General features: G+C 47.7%; 1 protein-coding gene across 1 annotated transcript in view; it reads right to left on the bottom strand.

Moving 5' to 3' along the window:
- The window catches only part of PDE10A (phosphodiesterase 10A), a 178,251-nt gene that overhangs the window by 20,285 nt on the left and 140,276 nt on the right, over positions 1-17,690 (bottom strand). Inside the window, exons 13-17 of the mRNA XM_015591915.2 lie at positions 16,196-16,382; positions 5,550-5,692; positions 3,417-3,500; positions 1,603-1,753; positions 405-560 (exon numbers count right to left, since the gene is read on the bottom strand). Of these exons, the coding sequence (XP_015447401.2) occupies positions 405-560; positions 1,603-1,753; positions 3,417-3,500; positions 5,550-5,692; positions 16,196-16,382 (721 nt within the window). The remainder of the gene's footprint in view (positions 1-404; positions 561-1,602; positions 1,754-3,416; positions 3,501-5,549; positions 5,693-16,195; positions 16,383-17,690) is intronic.

Below are 17,690 nucleotides of genomic sequence, written 5' to 3' on the forward strand. Positions count from 1 at the left end.
CCAGCTCTGTGAAGGCAAGACAGTAAAACCCAAACACGAGGGAAAAACCAAAGCACTGCCATGTTCTAAACCCCGAATCTGCCTAAGTCTCAGGATGGACTGTTCAGCGCATTCTGGTTCAAGACTACGGTCACCCACATAAATGAAATCAAACTACATGAAACAAACTTGGCCTCAGGGTTTTGTGTGCTCAAAATCAAATAGGATCGCAAAATACACTCAAAATCCCCATGAAATATTCTTTATCTAAAAACCACGATTGCCTAGTGACAACGACAAACACAGGTTTCTGGAATGAGCCATCGGTCTCCCCAGGCAGGAAGCCACGCCCACACCTGCTTGTGAGAACACCTGGGCCGCGAAGCCCCGCCTACACGGTCCCGCAGCTCCAGCTCCGGCCTCACCTGCAGGATGGACACGGTCTGGGAGAAGTGGTGCTGCTCCATGGTGGACGTGGAGTAGAGCGCGGCCAGGGGGTGGTCGAACTTCTGCAGGTAGCTGTTGCTGAAGCCCCGGTGGTCCAGGTCGTGGCACAGACACGCGATCAGCAGTCCTTTGCGCTTGAGAAAGCAAGATGGCGCATGGCGGTCAGAACCGGGCGACGGGATACAGGGGACGGATGCCGGGTCATCCCTGCCACCCTGGCTTCTGCCGTGAACACAGCAACCTCCCTAGGAATCTCGGAAATTCTAAACGCTCTAACTTGCTTTTCTGCTTATGAACTTGGGAGTCAAATGATTCTTGATAGCAGGTCGAAGGGTGTTAGCAGGAGGCAGGTCAGGTCCCAAACAGGGGTCAGGAGGGCATGGGGGGCGGGGCGCAACAATATGTGCAGGGGTGAGGAGGGAGGGAGTGCAGGCTCTGGGAGCTGAGGGCTGCGCAGGGAGCCCCTGGGAGTTGGGGTCAGGAAGGTGGCTGGGGCTGCCGAGAGAGGTGGACAGGAACTCTACAGGGGAGGGGAGCTGGAAGACCCTCCGGGCTCTACATTCCCTGAGAACCTGGGGACGATGACAGCAAGGACGGCTCTTCTCCAGTTAGCTGTCCCTCAAAACAGGACTGTGTTCAGAGGACAGGATGGAGGTGGCTTTCACAGGCATCAGGGGCCAGGCGGGGAGGGGGCGTGCCTGGCTGTGGGCAGCCCAGACCTGGGCAGGCATCATGGAGGAAGGGCTTTGACAGCGGTGCGGGAATGCCCCGCACCTTCCCAGCCCTAGGTCTGGGGAGCTGTCAGCAGATAACTGACTCTGGGTAGAGGCAGATGAACCAGCAAGACCTTCCGGAGCCCGGCTCCCCGACGCGGAGACCCCAGACGCTGTCGTCCCAGTGGCGCCTGACACCCAGCTTCTCGGAGCAGGGGGCTGTCCTGGGGGAGAGCAGCGCTCACTTCGCTCACAGCCTTCGGGAGAAGTCTGCGTCAGGGGAAGGACCGCTACAAACACTGTTAGTGGAGTGGGGATTCCTGTATCTATGTTCCTCACACACAGTAACACGCTGAACGCGTGGGGACCGCCACCTCCAACACGTGCTTCTGTTGCTTTATGAACCTAAGTCTGTCCTGGGACAGGTCGCACATCGTGTCACGAATGGGCCCAGAGCAGGTACCTCCAGGTCGGTGAAGAGCCCGCGGCTGCTCTGCAGGATGGCGAACATGCAGTGCGCCACGGTGACCGCGTGCTTCCAGTTGTGGTACGGGACCCGCCTGTAGTTTTTCTTCACGGACATGATGAAGCGGCACAGCTTTTCGAGCTCGAAGCTGTGCGGGAGAGACATCGTCACAGCGGAAAGCAGTGGAGGACCGTCACGGCCCAGGAGGGCTCTGAGTGACACACGCACATCCTTGCCGTGCACACCTGACCGTGAGCGTCCACAGCCACCGCATCCAGGCGCCTCGCTCAGCACCTCCCGCAGCCCGTCAGGGCAGGGGACGCTTCACCGGCCTCTATTATGACAGGCTGACTGGCCCGCCAGGCAGCAAGGCCTGGGACCAGCACGCACTGGTTCCCATGGTTACCTCCCGTCACCCTCCCCGCCTGCAAGCACGTCCTGCATCCCACAGAGCTCGACCTACAATACAGTACCGAACTGCTGAACAGTATTTTGAACTAATATGTTCCAAAAAGCACATTCAGACTCATCAACTACAAATACATACACGTTTCTGTGTGTGTGTGTGTGTGTGTGTGTGTGTGTGTGTGTGTGTGTATGTGTGTGTGTGTATCAAGAGGACTGTCTAGGTGAGTGAGTATCCTTTCCAAACGAATCCAAATTATTATAGGATCAAGAGGACTGTCTAGGTGAATGAGTATCCTTTCCAAACGAATCCAAATTATTATAGGAATCAAATTAGTAAGTGGCCAACGATGACATCCTGACATGGGACATGAAGGAAACGGCATATATTTTCATCACACGACATTGTTATTTTACATTATCATGTATTTCAATTTAAGTCCTTACCAACTCTCTCAATGAATTCAAGGCAGCTTAAAACAAAAGTGCATCAATATAAAACAGGGCTTTTTGACATACCAGAGAGGAGGGTACAAATAATTTCTAAAAATATGCAACCTGTATTTTCTCTACCAAAAATTTCCAAATGGCCTTAAAATATAAGGTACGTTACTTTAAGAATTTGAACTGGCCAACTGCTATCTAAGAAATAACTGGAGTTAGTTGTCCTATGTGCATCCTCTTAAAACAGCGATTTATAAATGTACCCAATAGATCTAAGGCCCAGAACGCAATAGGAAAGGAGTGACAACTTAAGTCTAGAGAAACTAAGAGCCTTTATGAGCCACTTAATGACTAAATGAGTAACAGGGAAAGAAAGCAAATTTTTCCTTGCATTTTGAGTCTGTGCATTTAGGCCAGGACAGATCAGCTATGAAGCCCCGGCGGCCTCCAGGGCAGGCGGGCGTGAGCGGGGGAGGTTTGCAACGAGAGTCCGCAAGTAGATGACAGTGACTCGCCAGGCTTCGAATGGGAGACGTGTTTCTTTCGCACCTTCTCTAACTGCTATGTACGTCGAGAGTTGACACAAAATGTACGCGCGCGTTCCAAAGCGCACTCTGAAACGGCATGTGATTGTGGAGAGCACTAACCCCATCTCTGTCAGCTGGGCAGCCTAAGCACTGGTGCTTTGGCTGTACTTTTATTATCAGCTGGTGAGGTGTGTACGTTTGTCAAGGGACAGACGTGTCGCCAGAGAGCACGGCAGCTTCTAAGGGAAAGATGAAAAGGCTATGGATTTGTCCGACAATCTTAGCCTTTTTTAATTTAAATATTTAAAAAAATAATTTATATACGGCCTATTTTAAGATAATTATCAAGCAAGAAAGTGGCAAGTGATATAGGCAGGGAGAGGAAGAGGTCACGTTGCTAGTAGTTTAAAAAGGAAGTTTTTAGCTCATTCGTACCAGGATGTCCCACAGGACCGATGGACCATGTAGACGAAAATGCCAGGCCACATGTTCTCAAAAGGACCAATGTCAAAGTGGAACCTGAAACGAAAAGCAAGCACAGGTTATGCCTAAACAGCATTAGTGTGAACCTAGTGTGAACCCAGTGAGCAAAGACAGCGATTTCGCCGTCTCTCCAGAAACTGAAATGCACGGGGAGCGCGGCCAGCTCTGCCTCTGCCCTCTCGTCACGTCGCTGTCGTGGCTAACGTTTTCCAGAAGGAAATGCCACCCATTCTCTTAAGAACTCAGTCCAATATTTAAGCCATCGCTTAAGTTTTTAAAAAACAACCTATAAAAACAGCTGTTGTGGTTGTTACCAAAACGATGAAAACGTACCAAAAAATCTCCCAATGTGAACATTACACGTATATAACACAACACATGGATAAAAAGAAAACCTTACCAAAAAAATTTTTGAGTTGAAAATTATTCTATCTCCTATTTAAATCCTGAAAAAATTTTCATAAATATAAACATCTAAAGTTATTACCTATTTTCCATTTGCTAACTTAGTTAACCACATTCGTACACAGAATGGTTAGTATTCACAGAAACCATGTTCCTCCAGCTACAACCCTCCGACACCCAATGCGTGCGTTTCCCGCACCCAGCACTTCTCCAGTCCTGACGTTCTGTAGTTCAGGTCACTGCCCAGCCACCTGGACCTGGCGCAGGCCCACTTCAGAGGCGAGTCCAGGCCACCAGATCTCTGATGACCAGCGGGAAAGCAGAGGCCCCGCGACCCCTCCTCAGGTCCGACAGCTCCCTGCGGAAGCCCACGGATCAGGGAGGCACGATGCCTCGGGTGGAGGGGGGGGGCAGGGCACAGAGCTCCCACACCGCCGGGGCCACCGCCTTCCTGGGGCCTCGACTGTTCCGCGGTCCCAAGCTCCCTGAACCCCCGTTTATGCTTTTTCTGAAGGCTTCGTCACATGGGCAGGAGCAGTAACTCACCGGCCTCTGGTGACTGACTCAGCCCCCAGCCCTTCTGCCCTGCCCGAAGGTCCTGGGTGCAGCTGAAAAGGCCAGCACTCTAATTACACGGCTGGTCCTCCGGCCCTGGGACCCCGTCCTCCCAGAGTCGCTCACTGATGTGAACCGAACACTCGTGTAGCTGAGATGTTTATTATGAATGACAGAAGACACCCCTCACGCCTGCCACTCAGAGTGTTAGGGCCTCTGTGCCAGGAGCCAGCTAAAAGACCAAATATATGTATTTCTTATTAAACCACAAGAGTTAAAAGATAAATTGAGGCATATTAAAGGTTTTCAGAGTTTGAGGGAAAAGGAATTCCAGCAGGGCAGTGCCAGGCCGGGGGTGGCTGGGGGGACTGGAAGGGCTGCCGCACGGGGCCCAGGGACAGACGCACGGAGCAGGGGCAGAGGCCGAGGGAGGAGGTGACGTCCTGACCTGGAGGCCTCCGCAGGCTCACGGTTTGCTTTGCCTCCTAGGCCTCCAGGGCATTACTGCCCCCTCGGTCTGATGGCCTCTCCTTTAATTCAGTCAACAACACTATCTTCCCAATAAGAAGGCAGTTGTCGGCTCCGGCTCCGGGTCGCTCATGAGGATTTTCTAGGCAGTTAAACAGTCAGTGCTGGCTTGCACTCACAATGGGCGTACAATTTGCCAGTTTCTACCGCCGGCAATAACGTGTATTAGCAAGGATTAGAAAACAAAGTGAAAGTTGAATTACTACTAAGTTCTCAAATTTAATTGGTAAATTTAAATTTATAGAGAAATGAACACTTTTAAAAATCTGATGTTAAATGCCATTTTGATTATTAAATATCACCTGGTGTGAACTGTGCAAAAGACTGAGAAAAGCTAACATTTAGGTTAACTCATTTCAAAATTGTGCTCAGCTTTTTTTTTTTTTTTTTAAGGATTATGTGATCTTTTTAAAAGACTTTGGTCTTTAACTCCAAGTTGTATTGTAAGATTTGGAGTCACTTCGGGGGTCAAATGGCACCACGGAACCACATGTGAAACCCGTACTGCCTCAGCGTCCCCGGGCTTGGAGCGCTGTCCCCCGTCCCCGTCCCGGAGGCGCGCTGTCCCCGTCCCCAGGCGCCCAGGCGAGCACTCACAGTTCAATCTCCTTGCAGAGCCGGCCCGGGAGGCTGAAGCGCATGAGGCCCTGCCACTCCTCTGCCGTGCAGATGCTATGGTAGGACAGCTTCTCCATGGTCACCCGGTAGATGCACTCGGAGTGGCGGATCCTGTGGTACATCTGGAAGGCGAACGCGGCGAACACGTAAAGGTCAGAATTTGGTGTAAACGGATCAGGACTATGACACTACTGTCGCTATGCAGGGACGACAGTGACTGCCCATCGCGCCCCATCCCCCTGCACGCTGAAGACGCCTAGGCGCTCGCGCGGTCCTGAAGATGCAAAACAAACAGCTCTTTAAACTCTATCTCCGTTTAAGACGACTCATCGGACACCTCCGGGCCGCGAGACGGCTGCGTACTCATCTGCTGCGCCCTGCTCTCAGACTCCCGCTGCAGGGCCCTGGGAGGGAGCATCAGGCTGAAGGGAATGAGACAGGGACCGAGTGAGTCAAGAGTCAAGGTATTTTTTTCTGTGTCTCCTTTTTTAAATATTTAGCTTAATTCTTGATCTCAGAGTCCTCTAGTCCAGGGATTCTCTGAAACGTATGATGGTGAAGTCCTCTGTCAGTAAAAGAATTTTGGAGACGTGGGCTCAATAAATGTACACTGCTTTATGATCAAAAACACAAACTAAAATAGAAATTTTAGAAAAATAAAATATATATTTTTAAAATGTCTACTTACTAAATAAGACTTTTTGTTCTTACTAAACAATTATATATTTTAAAAAGAAAACACAGTAATTAAATGTATGTTATTGACTGTCACGTTGTTCCTCTAATCTTTGTGAGATGGTGACATTTGTGTCCGGTTCAGTGAAGTTCACCTCGTGCGATTTGAGAAGGATGTGCCAAAAAGCATATGCATCCAAATGAAATGGAGTCCTGGCTGCTCTAAAAACATCCCATTGACACTTCAGTTCCCCAACCATTAATATTTTTGGTCGAAATTCAGATACATTTCCATTTTCCCTGATGTTGATCAGTTAATCCTGAGAAGTAATCGATTGAATATTATCGAACAGCTTCGAAACCAATGAAACTCTTCCTGGAAAATTTTAATCAGTTAAAATCTGTTTCATAAAATAAAATCATAAAAAAAATTCAATTTTAAAGGAAGAAAGGGATGTAAAAAGAAATAAAGAATAAATGGAACAAACAGAAAACAAATGATTGTGAATTTACACCTAAACATAAAAAATATGCACCGTGTAAATATCCTGATTAAAAGGCAAAAATGGTCAGATTGAATAAAAAAAGTAAGATCTAACTTATGTTGTTTACAAGAATCCTACTTTAAATATAAAGACACAAATAGGGTAAAAGAGTGGAAAAGATATACCATTTAACACCAGTAAAAAGAAAAGGTGTTGGTATTAACATCGGATAATAGCTTTCAGAGCCAACTATTACCAGGAACGAAGAAGGTCATTTCGAAAGAAAAGGGGTCGGTTCATCGAGAGGACATGACAGTCCTCAACGCAGATGGCCGGCTGATGTTCCACAAGGATGCGGAGTCCAGACTGTGCAGAAAGGAGACTTTCTGCAACGAACGATGCTGGAAGGAAGGGTGGAGACCCACGGGAAAAATGGATGAATGAACCAGTGAACAAACGCTAGTCCTTACCCTGCATCGCAGATAAAAACTTACTCAAAACGAATCAGAAATCTAGATGTAAATCCTAGAGGTACAAAACTATGGAAGAAAACATAAGACAATCTTTGCTGCCACGCTGACCGCATGATCGTAAGAGAAAAGGCACACGTTGGACTTCCTCTGACTCAAACCGCTCTGGACAGAAGCCAGACGAGCCAAACGCCGGGAGCCAGTATCTGCAAGCAGCCTAGAGCACATGGAGAACTATCGAAACTCAATGATAGGAAAGCAAATAATCGCAAACAAAAAAAGTGGGCAAACGATTCGCGAGGACGCTTCACCAGAGAAGACACGGAGATGGCAGATGTGGAGCGACCAGAACACACACGTGAGGCCGGGGACGTAGCAGGGCACGGCCAGCTTGCAGAGCCATCTGAAGGCTCCCAGAACAGGCAAACACTCCCGACCATGACAGCCTCCCGCAGCTCCGCATTCACCCGGGGACACGAAAGCGCATGTGCACACGAGGACCTGTGCACCTGGCTCACTGCGGCTTCGTTAGGAGCCAAAAGTAACTCGAATGTGCATCAGCAGGTGACGAAACAGATCACGGCAAACGCATACAATGGCACACTGCTCAGTGAAAAAGGGGTGAACTATTTATACGTGCGATGCCATGGATGAACCTCAAAATAATTATGCTGAGCGAAAGGAGCTGGAGAGAAAGGAATAGTGATTTTATGATTCCACTTATATGGAATAATTCTAGAAAATGCAAAGCAGTTTACAGTGACAGAAAGCAGGCTGGTGTTCTCCTCAGACCGGGGAGGATGACGATGACAGGGTTACGAGGGTGGAATCACAGAGGGGCAGAAGGAAACTGGGGAGTGACAGATACACCCGTCATCCTGACGGTGGTGATGGCCTCACGCGGTGGAGAGGGTGCGTCTACACCCTTGTCTGACTGTACACTCTAGGAACATGTGTAGCTTACTGTATATTAATAAACCTCAGGAAAATTATTACAAAATTTCTGCTCAGTCTTTTTAAAGGTACGTGTTCATTTGTACATGTGACATAAATTTCAGGGAGAAAGCCACACAACAATGAAAGTACTTGCAAACATCTGTTTTCAAAGCGCTTGCTTCATGGAATGAGCGCATTTGGAAAAGCAGTGACCTTCTCGTTCACTGTTCCATGTGAGATGACACTGGATTCTGGTGGCAGTGTGAGCAGTCAACAGGCCCCGCTGGGTATTTATGTCAGTCAGCACGACCTGTGGGGCTGCGATTCTATGGAAAAGCTGCTGGTGAATAACTACATCGGGCACCAAAATAACACTGCAATTATAATCGCGAACATTACTGAGCACTTAGGGCGTGGCAGGCAGTCCGCTAAGTAACTCTCGCAAGCATACTGGAAGGTAATCATCCTTCTATCATCATTTTATAAACTCATGACTTCCAGTTAGAATCAATTTTATTTTTATCAGTTTTATTTGTGAACTTATATTTATCAATTTGTTTGTAAATCTATGCATTTTTAAATTTACAATTTTATGTATTATTTTATAGTGTAATCAGTATAGGTAAATAACACATGTATTTTAACTCTACTGCAAAAATAGTATTGGCAAATTTTATAGATATTTTGATCCTCATTTTTCTAAACTACTTCCAACATGAATAGTAGAAAATAATACAATGCAGAATTATCAGTAAATGATTTCACCTTATTCATCCCACCGCGATTACTGAAGGTAAAAAACTATGTTGTCTTTTTAGCTGATTTCACATTAAGTAATCTGCCTGTGACAACTGAGTCGTTAACCTTGGCCTCTCTGTCCAGCCAGAAGAGACGGCGGGGCGCTGCCGTGCCCTGGTGACATGCGGACTCAGGCACCAGGACATGGAAGAGGCACAGGGGCCCGAGGGAGCACGACCTGGACACGGGAGTGTAGCAGCACACTTCAGCCATGTGGTATGAAGGCCACCTTTTGTCAGTGAGTAACACTGAGTGTATAACAAGAACACTTAGTTAGTGATCCTGTGCAATGTTTTGCTTGCGGCCCATTTCTGTAATAACGCTCACTGCGTTTATGGCTGGTGGTGTTTGGAGGCCACCCTAAGGCTACTGAAGTCCCCTGTGGGCCCGGAGCCACCTACAGAGAGCAGCCGAGAGCCAAGCCGGGTCCGCCGCCCGGTCACCTGCGGGCTCTCCGCTGGGCGAGTCCCCCTCCAGCACTTCTTGTTTATGAATCCAGGCCGACCCTTCATTCTGTGCCCTGTGTCTCCGTGTGTGGGCTGTGGGCACCGCGGCACGTAACCCAGGGAGGAACGCGAGGGTTCGGTGGGACCCCCCACGTAAGGGACCGAGCACCGTGCTGGGCTCTCAGTGCCCTGGCGCCCTGTCCCCACGTTTCCTGTGTTTCCTTGGGCAAGTCCTCCTCGGTGGCCAGGCCACCATGCAAGGGCCAACTGTGCATCCCATGTCCACCGCGGGCCGCATGCGCGAAGCGGGCCGCCCCGCACAGGAGCAAGGCCTCCTGCTTTAGACAGCTGGCTCCGCAGCTCCCGCTGGCACGGGGGACCATGCATCAGATTGAAGTAGCTTCTGGGGAAGCTGGGGCTGTAACGATGCTCGTCCTGCTATTTAAGTTGAGGGATTGTCCCTGCTGTCTGTCTAATTCACATTTCGATTCCAACTGCCAAACTATTTGTTCAGTATAATATTTGTCCAGAGCATTAAATGGTACCATGAATGAAATTAATTTGGTTCTCAAAATAAACCCTGAAGTCAAAGACACATCCCACACAGGCGCAGAGAACGCTGAACGAGGAACCTCGCACTGTTTATTAGTTGCATAAAACAGTGCTGCCGTGGACCGCAGGGCGGTTGGGCCCAGCAGAGGTGGTGGCTCGTGGTTCTGGGACGTGAAGGCCACGCAGGACGGGACGCCTGGCCGCAGCTGCGTGAGAAGCGGCTGCGTGGGGACGCGGTCCTGGGCACAGGGTCCCCACAGGGGAGGTGGGTCCAGATGAATGTGGATAGTGACCATCAAGTAAATCAGTAAGCGAATGGATGAAGGAAGGGACCCACTGAAGAAGAGACCAACGCCAGGAAAAATCCATGGCTTGGCACCCCCTGCGGACTGAGTTGATGAAAAATCATTGAAAGATGAAAAACACACTGTTGCAAAAACGGGGCACTTGACACGTGACTCCCACCACCTTCACAGCTATTCCGGCGACTGGAAGCCACGGTACCAAAAGGCAAAGGGCTAATTTTTTTTCACTTTGACAAAATCCTAAGTGTTTAAAATGAAACCAAAGGGAGAAAAAGGGAAAGATCATTTCTGACGTCATGTTCTTACCACGAGGACGTATGTGAACTCAGAAGGAGGCAGAGAGAGAGAACAAACGAACAGGAGCACGACTCGCACTGTGCGCCAGCGCACTCCGCCCCACGCACAACGCCGACGCCCTGTGAGCAAGAACTGCTGGTTCTCCTCCTCTGCCAGCTCGGGGGTGTGCCCTCAGGGTGGACACCAAAGGGCCCTGTTAGCTCTTTCTCGCTATTCTCCAGTCAGCCAGTGAGGCAAATGCCAACTGTAAGGAAAAGCAATTTAGCCTCTGAAAGCAACAGACTATCTATCTATCTATCTAAACAATGAATTTGGATTTCGTGCATTTTATATATTTAGATATACACATATGTGTACACACCCACATATGTATATGTAATATATATGTGTAAAACACATACACGTGTGTATCTACATCAAATAGAGTAACATCAAAGGATGTAAGCTCGAATGAGTGCTACAGAGCACGCACTGTGCGGATAAGAATTTTACCCGTATTATCTCACTTAAGTCGCAACAGCCCCAGGGGATAGGTTATTGTAATACCTGATTGTTTCTTTAAAATCGTAACCCATATAAGTAAATGAGTTGACCGTTTTGGTTTTAAGAGACTCTTTCGGTGCTCTTAAGCGGTTACCTTTCCACTGACAGGACTGTCAACGATCTGCTGAAAACAAAACGGAGACGCCGACCAGAGATCTGGCCCTTTCAGGCAGTAAGAGGGTGGGATCCCACGAACTGCAGATGGCATCGTGCGTGTTCACACGGCCACGCGCCTTGTCTCCTGGACAGGCCTCTTGATCAAACAAGGTGGCTGAGCCGGACGACAAAATGCGCTGCACCACGATCACGCTCGGTACGAGACGCGATTCTCACGCGGGAAACACGATCTTATCAAAGATTCAGTAAATCTGTTCAAGAGCTGAGAGATTTTGAATTTCCAAGCACTAACACGCTCAACCTGACTTAAAAACAGCCAGAGGTTAATGGCGGCATTTCTGCACAAAGCTTTTTCATATTTATCACCTTCCTAAATATTTATGTATGTTCTCTAGAAACAAGAAGGCCACTAAGCAGAGGCGGGGAGCCTAGGGATGTGAGGCGCTGCTTATGACAATGCTCGCTAAACGGTGTTTTTCTTCATCTTCCTATAATGCTCAAGGGAAAACCTGTTCAAAACACATCGCGTCAAGGGGCGCCCGGGTCGTGGCCCCCAGTCCGGAGCTCCGGGAACCGCCATCTCCAACAGGGAAGGCGGGAGAAGAGAGTGGCCATGTCACTGGGGCCGGCACGACGCGAGAGCTGCTCCCCTGCACACATGGAAGGATGCCCGCCCTCCCGCCAGGCCAGCAGGGCCACGGTAGGGACGTGTGAGAGCTGGCGCGGTCTGGAAACGCGCCGACTCCCGGTCCACCCCCGAGCCGAAGGCCGGGGAAGGGGAGGACACGGGCCCCACGAACGAAGGCGGAGGTGGAGGCAGAGGAGGCAGTCGCTCTTTCTTCGAGTTGGAAAACCGTCCAAACAATGTAATTTCTATGAGCTTTAATGAGAAAAAATACTGCGGTAAAAAAAAAAGGGGGGAACAAACTCCGCGGAGAGCTGAAGCTTCACTGCACAGATTTCAACACGCGCCCTCGAGGCAGCCTGAACCGGGGGCAGGACAGCGCCCCGTCCAGAGCCGGCCAGCCAGGCGACGACCTGGCACGATGCCGGCACATACGCTACCCACCACTGCCGGAGAGCAGAGATCACGGTGCTGAGAAAAACTGCAAGTCATTTCCAGTAAAAGCCAATTCCACTAATTTACCCTGAATAATTTACCTAAAATAATCAACGTAAAAATAGGATGCTATCAACTCACTCGTGACTTTTCAGGAATGCTGTTTTTATTACTTTAGTTTAGTATTTGGTTTGGTGTAACCGCCTAATCACGATCGAATCCAAGTGTGACGACGTCGTGGTCAGGGGCTCAGAAGAGCCTTGAGTCCCCGGACGACGCCCCCAGGAACTCAGGTGGCTTAAACCGACACGTACGTGATCTTGGGAACACACCCTCGGCCTTCAGAGGACACAGGGGAATGCAGCCAGACTGTGAGAGGCTCGATGTCTCCCTCCTCGACTCTCGCCCATACTCTCACCTGAAAGTGACTTTTGCCCACCTCACATCTCCAAATAACCCCTTCTCAAACTGCTCGGATGCAGAAACCTCTTAAAACCAACAGACAGTTTAAAATACTGGCGTTAATGCGGTCCGGCAGTGTGCTCTAAAGCTCTCATAAAATAGTAAAGAAATCGGCTTCAATAAATTTTCGGCTAATAGGTCACTCGTTTTTGGTGATGGAACTTTCAGGTCTTTTGGGCATCTCGGCGCATGTGAAGCTCAATTTCAGAAACACTACGGTAACAGAACTCTCCCTGCTCCCATCCACTTATGAACAAAAGCCTACGGCTTCCTTAAACATGAAGGGACAAGCAGGCACAAGATCGATGCTGAGCCGTGGGGGCCAACTTTCTCCATGTCAAAGAACAGAGTTCCAGAGACAGAAATGAGATGACTAGAAGGGATTCTGGGATGTTCGACCAGAGGTATAAGCATAAACCTCAGAGAGACAAAGAAAGAAAATGGACGTGAAGACTTATGTGTAAACTCTCTTCACAAATAGTGAGGGGGAGCAGGACGCGTCACTGGAGAAACCCAGCAGACAGCACCTCAGCTGAGTGAGCAAAGTTCCCGCCACCAGTAGTGGTATGTGGCCGCCTGCAGGGGATACGGGGAGAACCTATGATTCTGTGATACTCCTGTCGAAATTGCAACCTTAAAACAATCACGAGGAAACAGCAGACAAAACCAAATTAAGATGCAAGTAAGTGGCCTGTGTGCTTCAAAAACGCCAGCGCCAGGAAGGGCGGAGCGAGGAGCGGTTCCCGCGTAAAGGGGGCTGAGGAGGCCTCGAGGGTCAAGGCGCCTGTCAGGAGCCGACGTGTGCCCCCCAAACTCAGACAGTGGACCCCTAATCCCAGCACCTTAGAGAATGATCACAATTATAGAGGGGCTTTTAAAGAGGTGATTAAGGTAAGATGAGCTCAACAGGTGGGCCCTAACCGAATAACATGCGTCCTTACTCGAAGAGCTCAGGACACAGACACTCGCAGAGGAAAGCCCATGTGAACACAGGAGGCGCCACCTACGAGCCAAGGAGAACGGCCTCAGAAGAAACCAAACCTACCTATGCCTTGACCGTGGACTTCCAGTTACCAGAAATGCAGAAAATAAACTTTGTTGTTTAAACCAGGGGTCCCCAACCCCTGGGCCGCAGGCCAATACCAGTCTGTGGCCTGTTAGGATCTGGGCCACAGAGCAGGTGAGCGGAGGGCGAGTGAGCAAAGCTCCATCTCTATCTGCAGCCGCTCCCCAGCGCCAGCATCACCGCCTCAGCTCCGCCTCAGATCACCAGGCATCAGATTCTCACAGGAGCCACAAAGGTTGGGGACAGTTGGTTGAACCACCCAGGCTATGGTATTTGCTATGGTAGCCCTAACAAAGCAATACAGTACCAATGAGAATTTCTTGATTCTATAAACTATGCAGTAGAAAAAGAAGATAATATCCTTGTTTTGGGAAAATACAAACTGAAGTATTTAGTGGTTCTGAGACACTGTCTGAGACATATTCTCAAACACATCAGAGAAAGCTGGTCTCTAGGATGAGAGACGGAGGAGACCATCACAGCAAAAATGACAACAGACTCGCTGCTGGGGGCAGGGGGAAAGGTCTATGGAATTCTTTGCACTATTTTTGCAACTTTGCTTTCTGTCTGAAATTATTTTAAATTATTTCAAAATAAAAAGTGTAAAAAACTTAGTTTTACTCTAATAGGGTGAAACCTATGAATGGGTACGGTACAGTAACTATTTTTGTTTTAAGCCACAGCCATCTCATTAAGAAACGATAGTTTCCAATAATTCATGCTTTTCATTTTTGACATTTATCAAAATATTTCATAAGATGCTCGCTTTGATCACACAGATACTAATAAGGCTCATATAATCTACTACTATGACATATACTAACCACAACCCAAAATTAATTTATAAAACCCATTATAAATGTTTGGTTTAGAATATTATCTTAGGGCGACTCATAAAACACTTTTTAACATATAAATATATCAGAATAAACTTTTGCAGGGTAACAGAAGTACAAGTTCGGAGAGAAAAGGGAACGATGCTGCGTTTCCAGTCGTGCGAGCCCGTCGCTGTATCGTTTTGAATGGACTACAAGGGTGTCCGGTTGCTACAGCGCTTAGTTTCCACCGGGTTCACTTTTAAAAATAAGAAAACCTGATTGGCTAAAGAAGCTGTGGTACATATATACAATGGAGTATGACTCAGCCATAGAGATGAAATACTGTCATTTGCAACAACATGGATGGACCTCAAGATAATCATACTAAGCGAAATAAGCCAAACAGAAAAGGTTGAAAATCATATGATAGCACATATGTGGGATATAAACCTAAAAGCAACAATGAACAGGACAGAGACTCATGGACATGGACAATGGACTAGTGGTGACCAGAAGGGAGGGGGAAAATAAAAAAATAAAATGTTAAAAAGAATTATGTATATATAGTATGAAAAAAATGTTAAAGTGGCATTTAAAAAAATAAAAATAAGAAAATCAATATTCAGAGTGTACTGGAAATAACATTCTCTGCAACTTTTAATGTTTGAAGCATCATATATATTTGACTGTTATTAGTTTATTTCTGATGAGCTAAGTGACAGTAAATGCCCCATGATCGGGCCCCGCCGTGACATGAAGCGGGGTGGGCACTTTTGCTAAATAACAGCGCAGGCTGGACTGCCGCGGTGACCTCTGGTCACGGGAGCATGAGTTTCACCGTTTTTGCTCCTAGTCGTCACTCAGCAGTTTCCACTGGTCACAGGTTCGTCCTGTGGACTCGGCTCCATGTCCAGAAAGGTGACTACTCTAAACCATCACGTGGTAACCACCATTCACAGTGGCTGAGCTTGACACAGAGGTTAACAAAATTCTGCCTAACTTCAAAATTCCAGCGACGTCACTAAAAGGTGACTAGAACTTATAGAATACTAAACGCTCATCTCATTTAAAATATGAAAGCGTAATCGAAAGGTGATAAACTCAACTGCTTTCGAGTGAGATGCCATAAAATAAAGAGAAGCTCGTTTTATCACTCAGGAAACGGGCGAGGCCCGCCGTGAGGGCTGCGTGGGTGACACCTGTGACAAGGGGGCCAAGCAGTCGCCTCGCTTCTCCCGAGAACCTTTCCTGTCACGACTCTTCCGTACAACAATCTCAAACGCAGCACGTGTGACAAACAGCAAGGGTTCAGAAAACATTTTCCTTACTCGTTTCACTATGATCCTGTGAAATATAAACCTTATGCTGAACATCTTACCTTTAACTTCACTTTTCTTTTTAACAAATTCACGCCTTCAAGTCAAGTATTAAATTTTTATGTCTTCCAAGGCATTTTAAGGCATTTCCTAAAACATGTGCCACCAGGAATCACTGTTTCTGGTTTACGAAGGAAACTTAAATGGAAAAAAAAACTTAAACTACTTTAAGGTTTTACAATTGAGTAGTAAGAAAGGTATCGAACGATTATTACTTACGTTGGCACAGTGTAAGGCTAAAGCACAAAAGACGGCAAACATTTTGAAGTTGTTTTCATCCGTTTTGGAGAAGGCACTGCCACTGATTTTGTTCACCATCTGCACCACCCCGATCACGCTCCCTCGACTGACGATGGGCATGCACAGGATGTTGCGGGTGGTGTAGCCTGTGTACAAGTCCACTTCTCTGTGGGGGGGTTCGGGCACAAACACCACCACAAATGGAAAAAGAGAAAGGAAGAAGATCAACTACACGTGCATCGCAAATCCCGACTCACTTTTGCAATTCACATGCTTCTGTTACAAATAACTATAATGGAACCGTTAGCTTCTAAAAGTCAAGGACGATGTGACAAATTTAAAGTGTTTTATTAAAACCTTTTTAAAAAATTTTCTAACCAACATCGTTTTGTTTCTTTGAGAGTTTTTCAGAAGTGTCTGGGAGGCCTTCAGCTTATTGTTCGGTTTTAAGTAGCCGGTATTACTATGAAATCGCAAACTGTGGATTCAGAGAAAAATATAATAAACTTGGTAAAATAACATGTTCCTTTGAATGTGGTTACATTTGTGAAAGATGCAACTTGCTTAACAAACAAGAAGGGGAACCGTCAACTAAAACTCAGAGCAGGGGTCAGCACACTCTGCCCAGGCCACGGCAGCCCGCTCCTGTTTCTAGACAGGGTCTTAACAGGACATGACCGTGCCTTCCTTAACGATTGCCACCACCCTGTGACAAAGACATTAAGGCCCATAAAGACAGAAGCACTACTGCCTGATCCTTCACAGAAAAGGTCTGCTGACTCTGATTCAGAGGAAACGGCTTTTGAAAATAAGATTCGGTTCCACAGAAGCAGCCATATAACCAAAAGTGGCTCGTCAGACAGTAGTCTTCGGTGCCCGGCCTCTCTCCCCTAGAGGAATGTTTTGGGGAGCACTTCCATGCTGCTGCCTGTGTCTGGTTGCTGAGCAGTGTCCCACGGCACGGATATAGTGCATCTCATTTATCTATTCACTAGTTAATGGACGTCATTATTTGCTAACAGCCAATTTGGGGCAATTCTGAATAATGCTGCTTTGAAGATGTGCATGCACATCTTCGTGTTGATGGATGTTACCATTTTTCTTAGATACCTAAGAGCGGGACTGGCTGAGCACAGTCAGTGTACACTTAAATTTACGAGAAACTGCGAAACTGTCTTCCAATGGGTGCGCCGTTATACACCCCATCGCAAAGTATGTGCGCCCCAGTTTCCACACGCCCTTGCCCACCCTTGCTCGTGTCAGTCTGTTAAAACGTTAGCCGTTCGGGCTGGTGTGCAAAGGGACTTGTCCGTCCAGTCTACCTCTCCCTCACATCAAGCGCCTCGTCACGTGTCTAAAGGCCATTCGTATCTTTTCTCTGTGAAGTATCTGCTAAAACCTTGTGCCATGTTTATTAAATTGGGTTATCTTACTTGTTATGTTGGAAAAGTTGTTTATATATTTTAGATACAGT

Source organism: Pteropus alecto, unplaced genomic scaffold (assembly GCF_000325575.1).
Source record: "Pteropus alecto unplaced genomic scaffold, ASM32557v1 scaffold195, whole genome shotgun sequence".
NCBI lineage: Eukaryota > Metazoa > Chordata > Mammalia > Chiroptera > Pteropodidae > Pteropus > Pteropus alecto.